Genomic DNA, 3,117 nt, shown 5'->3' on the forward strand with positions numbered 1-3,117 from the left:
ATATGAATTTATAAAATTATTTTTATAAAAAAAAATTGTGCTAATAGTTCTTTCATTTTTAAAAAATCTAAATCGTGCAATTTAGCAAATTATAAAAGGAGGAAGAATTTTTAAAAAAAGGAATAATGAAAAGGAAGAAAGTGGCACCTCCAAATTGAACAAAAAGAGAGAAGAATTTCAAGGCTTTTTGTTGTCACTTCGGAGTTTGGAATACGTTATACACCCTACCGGTCCTCGCCCCCGCACCCACCTTTACCGCTTCCAATATTGGAGTTTTCCTTGATATTTTGTATATTTGACAAAAAATATATGTCGATAGATACCACATTGTTAGGTCTCTCTTTCTCTCTCTCACGTTCCTGCGCTCTCTCTCTCTCTCCCCTGTCTTTCTCTTTCTCTTTCTCTTTCTCTGTCTCTCTTCATTTCTCTCTCCTCTCTCCTCTCTCCAGAAGGGGCAAACCTTAAAGAGCCGTTTACACCCAACCAAGTAAGTTTTCTCTCTCCTCTCTCTTCTCTCTCTCTCTCTCTTCTAGATTTGAATATATGGGTCCTTCCCCTACTAAACCTGCTATTTGCTTCCTTATTTTTCTTACCTTTCATATTTGCTTGAAGCTTAAATTGTGACTAGAGTATTTGATCCTCATATTGCTAAGATCTAGACCTTTTCCGCATCAGATTTGATTTTCACCTTTTTGTTAAAATTTATATAAATTGGGAATATAGAGATCTACTTTGTTTATATCTGTATCAGCCACGTTTGGTTGCTGAGAAAATGTGGGAAATGGAATGAATTTCAACGGCAAATCACATCTCACCTATCCCGATTTTAGGATTTGGCTCGGTTGATTTGAGATCTCCATTTTTTTTTTTTTTTATGAATACAGCGTAAGAGAAAGGACTCAAACATTTTCCCCCGTTCTTTGCCTCCATTTCTCTGCATCCAATTAGCGGTTGATGTTCGTAACTGATGGGAATACCCATTCGATGCTTCCTGAGGATCTGTCAGATTTCTCATATTAGAATCCATGATGTGTTTTATCGACTTTTGTTTTCTAGTTTCTTTCTTCTCGTTTATGTTTTTATGGTCCCGATGGGGTTTCGATGGGCCCTGTTATCTCTTTTTCAAATGTTGATAATGGGTGAAATGCAAACGTAGCGAAGTTTGAATCATTGTTGCTTTTTTTGCTCCATATGTAGTTCTCATGGATGATGACGCATTGAACATGCGCAATTGGGGTTACTATGAGCCGTCCTTTAAAGGGCATCTTGGTCTGCAGCTCATGTCAACCATGGCAGACCGTGACACAAAACATTTTCTTCCCGGTCGTGATCCCAATAGCATTATGGTTAACACAGCAAATGGAACCTTTCATCCCCGGGATTGTGTTGTTTCAGAAGCTCCTGTCCCCATGAACTATGTGAGAGACAGTTGGGCAAACCAGAGAGATAAGTTTCTCAATATGTTACCTGCTAATCCTAACTATGGCGTTCTCCCAGAAACTTCTGGAGCTCACTCCTTACAGATTTTACAACCACAGGATCCATCAATGGATGAGAGAATGGTTAAAATTGAAGAGCCTCTTGTTAAAAGTGAGGATGGCCAAATGAAGAAAAGGCAGAGTGGAGGTGCCCCAAAAACACCAAGAGCAAAAAAGCCTAGGAAGCCAAGGGATAATAACAATCCTTCGGTTCAGCGTGTCAAGCCAGTGAAAAAGAATATGGATGTTGTTATAAATGGGATTGATATGGACATCTCGGGTATTCCTATTCCAGTTTGCTCATGTACTGGAACCCCCCAACAATGTTATCGATGGGGCTGTGGTGGTTGGCAATCGGCTTGTTGTACCACAAATGTGTCTATGTATCCCTTGCCAATGAGTACCAAAAGGCGTGGTGCCAGGATTGCTGGCCGTAAAATGAGCCAGGGTGCATTTAAGAAGGTGTTGGAGAAACTAGCAGCTGACGGTTATAATTTTTCTAACCCAATTGATCTGAGGACTCACTGGGCAAGACATGGTACCAACAAGTTCGTCACTATCAGATAAGTTGGATGGTGCCATTAGTGGGATTTACATTGCATTAGGTCTGCTTTCATATGTGTATATATATGTGGCCTTTTGCAGATATCTGCCTGTTACTATGTAGTCCATGAGTTTTCAGTGTCACTGAAGCATTCGCAAAATTCAGGCATCTGGTCTGGGTTCCATTTTTTCTTTTTGACTTGTTTTGTTTCTGCTTATGTGCTTAAGGCGACCTGTAAACTTTGGCCACCAGGATTTATTCAAGAGTTGTCATTTGTTGGACCATTACTTTTATATAATATCTTTTCAGCTGTCAATTGATTTTGTGAAAGGTTAGCTATCACATAATTTTCTCTTAATCTTTATGGCACGCTATGCTACTCCATAAAAAAAAAAAAAAACTTGTTTCCTCATTTCTTTTCTCTGCATGCAAATGTGCACAACTTCTTGTTAAGGGAATATGTGATTCTGGTGGCTCAATGCTGCATGTCACTTGTCAGTGGTGCCAAATGCATGAGCAATTGATTAATACTTCTAGAAAATATATATATTTTGCAGCTAATTTACCCGTTATACATGGGGTTAGAACTATTAGGTTATATTCTTCATTACCTTGATTTTTACAGGATGAAAAAGAAAATTTTAAACTAGAGTAGAATTTATGCTTTCGCCCTCCTTATTCCCAACAATGATCATGTCTATTTTGACTAATTCCAATGGTGGTATCATGTCTACATTGATACCACTGGGATGGTGTGTCGGGTGGGCAAGTTCCTAACGGGCTTGATGTGTATGAGCATCTGCCTGTGTTTCATATAAGTCTTGCATGTGTTTTTTTTATTGGCACCTGTAACACCCCGTTCCCGTAGGATAGAGACGTTACTAACAAACATGAGCATTTATTAAAAGAAACTTAATTGAAAGGATATAAATAGTCTTGAAACTTAAGACTGAATAAAGCAAAACATGAGCTAGTCTTAAACAAGACTAGTTATTGAAATGACATAAAAGAAACTTAATCCTTGTGTAAAAGACACTTATTCATCTCTAAGTCCTTATACTAAATCTACTCCTGGCCATCCAGCTCTGCATCATC

At 38.4% G+C, this 3,117-nt stretch overlaps 1 protein-coding gene across 1 annotated transcript; it reads left to right on the top strand.

The window, feature by feature from the left end:
• The first annotated feature begins 300 nt into the window (after positions 1-300).
• Positions 301-2,338, top strand: LOC122314308 (protein BASIC PENTACYSTEINE2-like). Its single transcript, XM_043129809.1, has 2 exons — positions 301-487; positions 1,198-2,338. The coding sequence occupies exon 2, from the start codon at positions 1,203-1,205 to the stop codon at positions 2,043-2,045; it is 843 nt and encodes a 280-aa protein (XP_042985743.1). The 5' UTR covers positions 301-487; positions 1,198-1,202; the 3' UTR covers positions 2,046-2,338.
• The last annotated feature ends 779 nt before the right edge of the window (positions 2,339-3,117 follow it).

Source organism: Carya illinoinensis, chromosome 6 (assembly GCF_018687715.1).
Source record: "Carya illinoinensis cultivar Pawnee chromosome 6, C.illinoinensisPawnee_v1, whole genome shotgun sequence".
Taxonomy (NCBI): Eukaryota; Viridiplantae; Streptophyta; class Magnoliopsida; order Fagales; family Juglandaceae; genus Carya; species Carya illinoinensis.

Coding starts and splice junctions, on each gene's coding strand:
- LOC122314308 (XM_043129809.1), top strand. CDS start 1,203: ATGGATGATGACGCATTGAACATGCGCAATTGGGGTTACTATGAGCCG.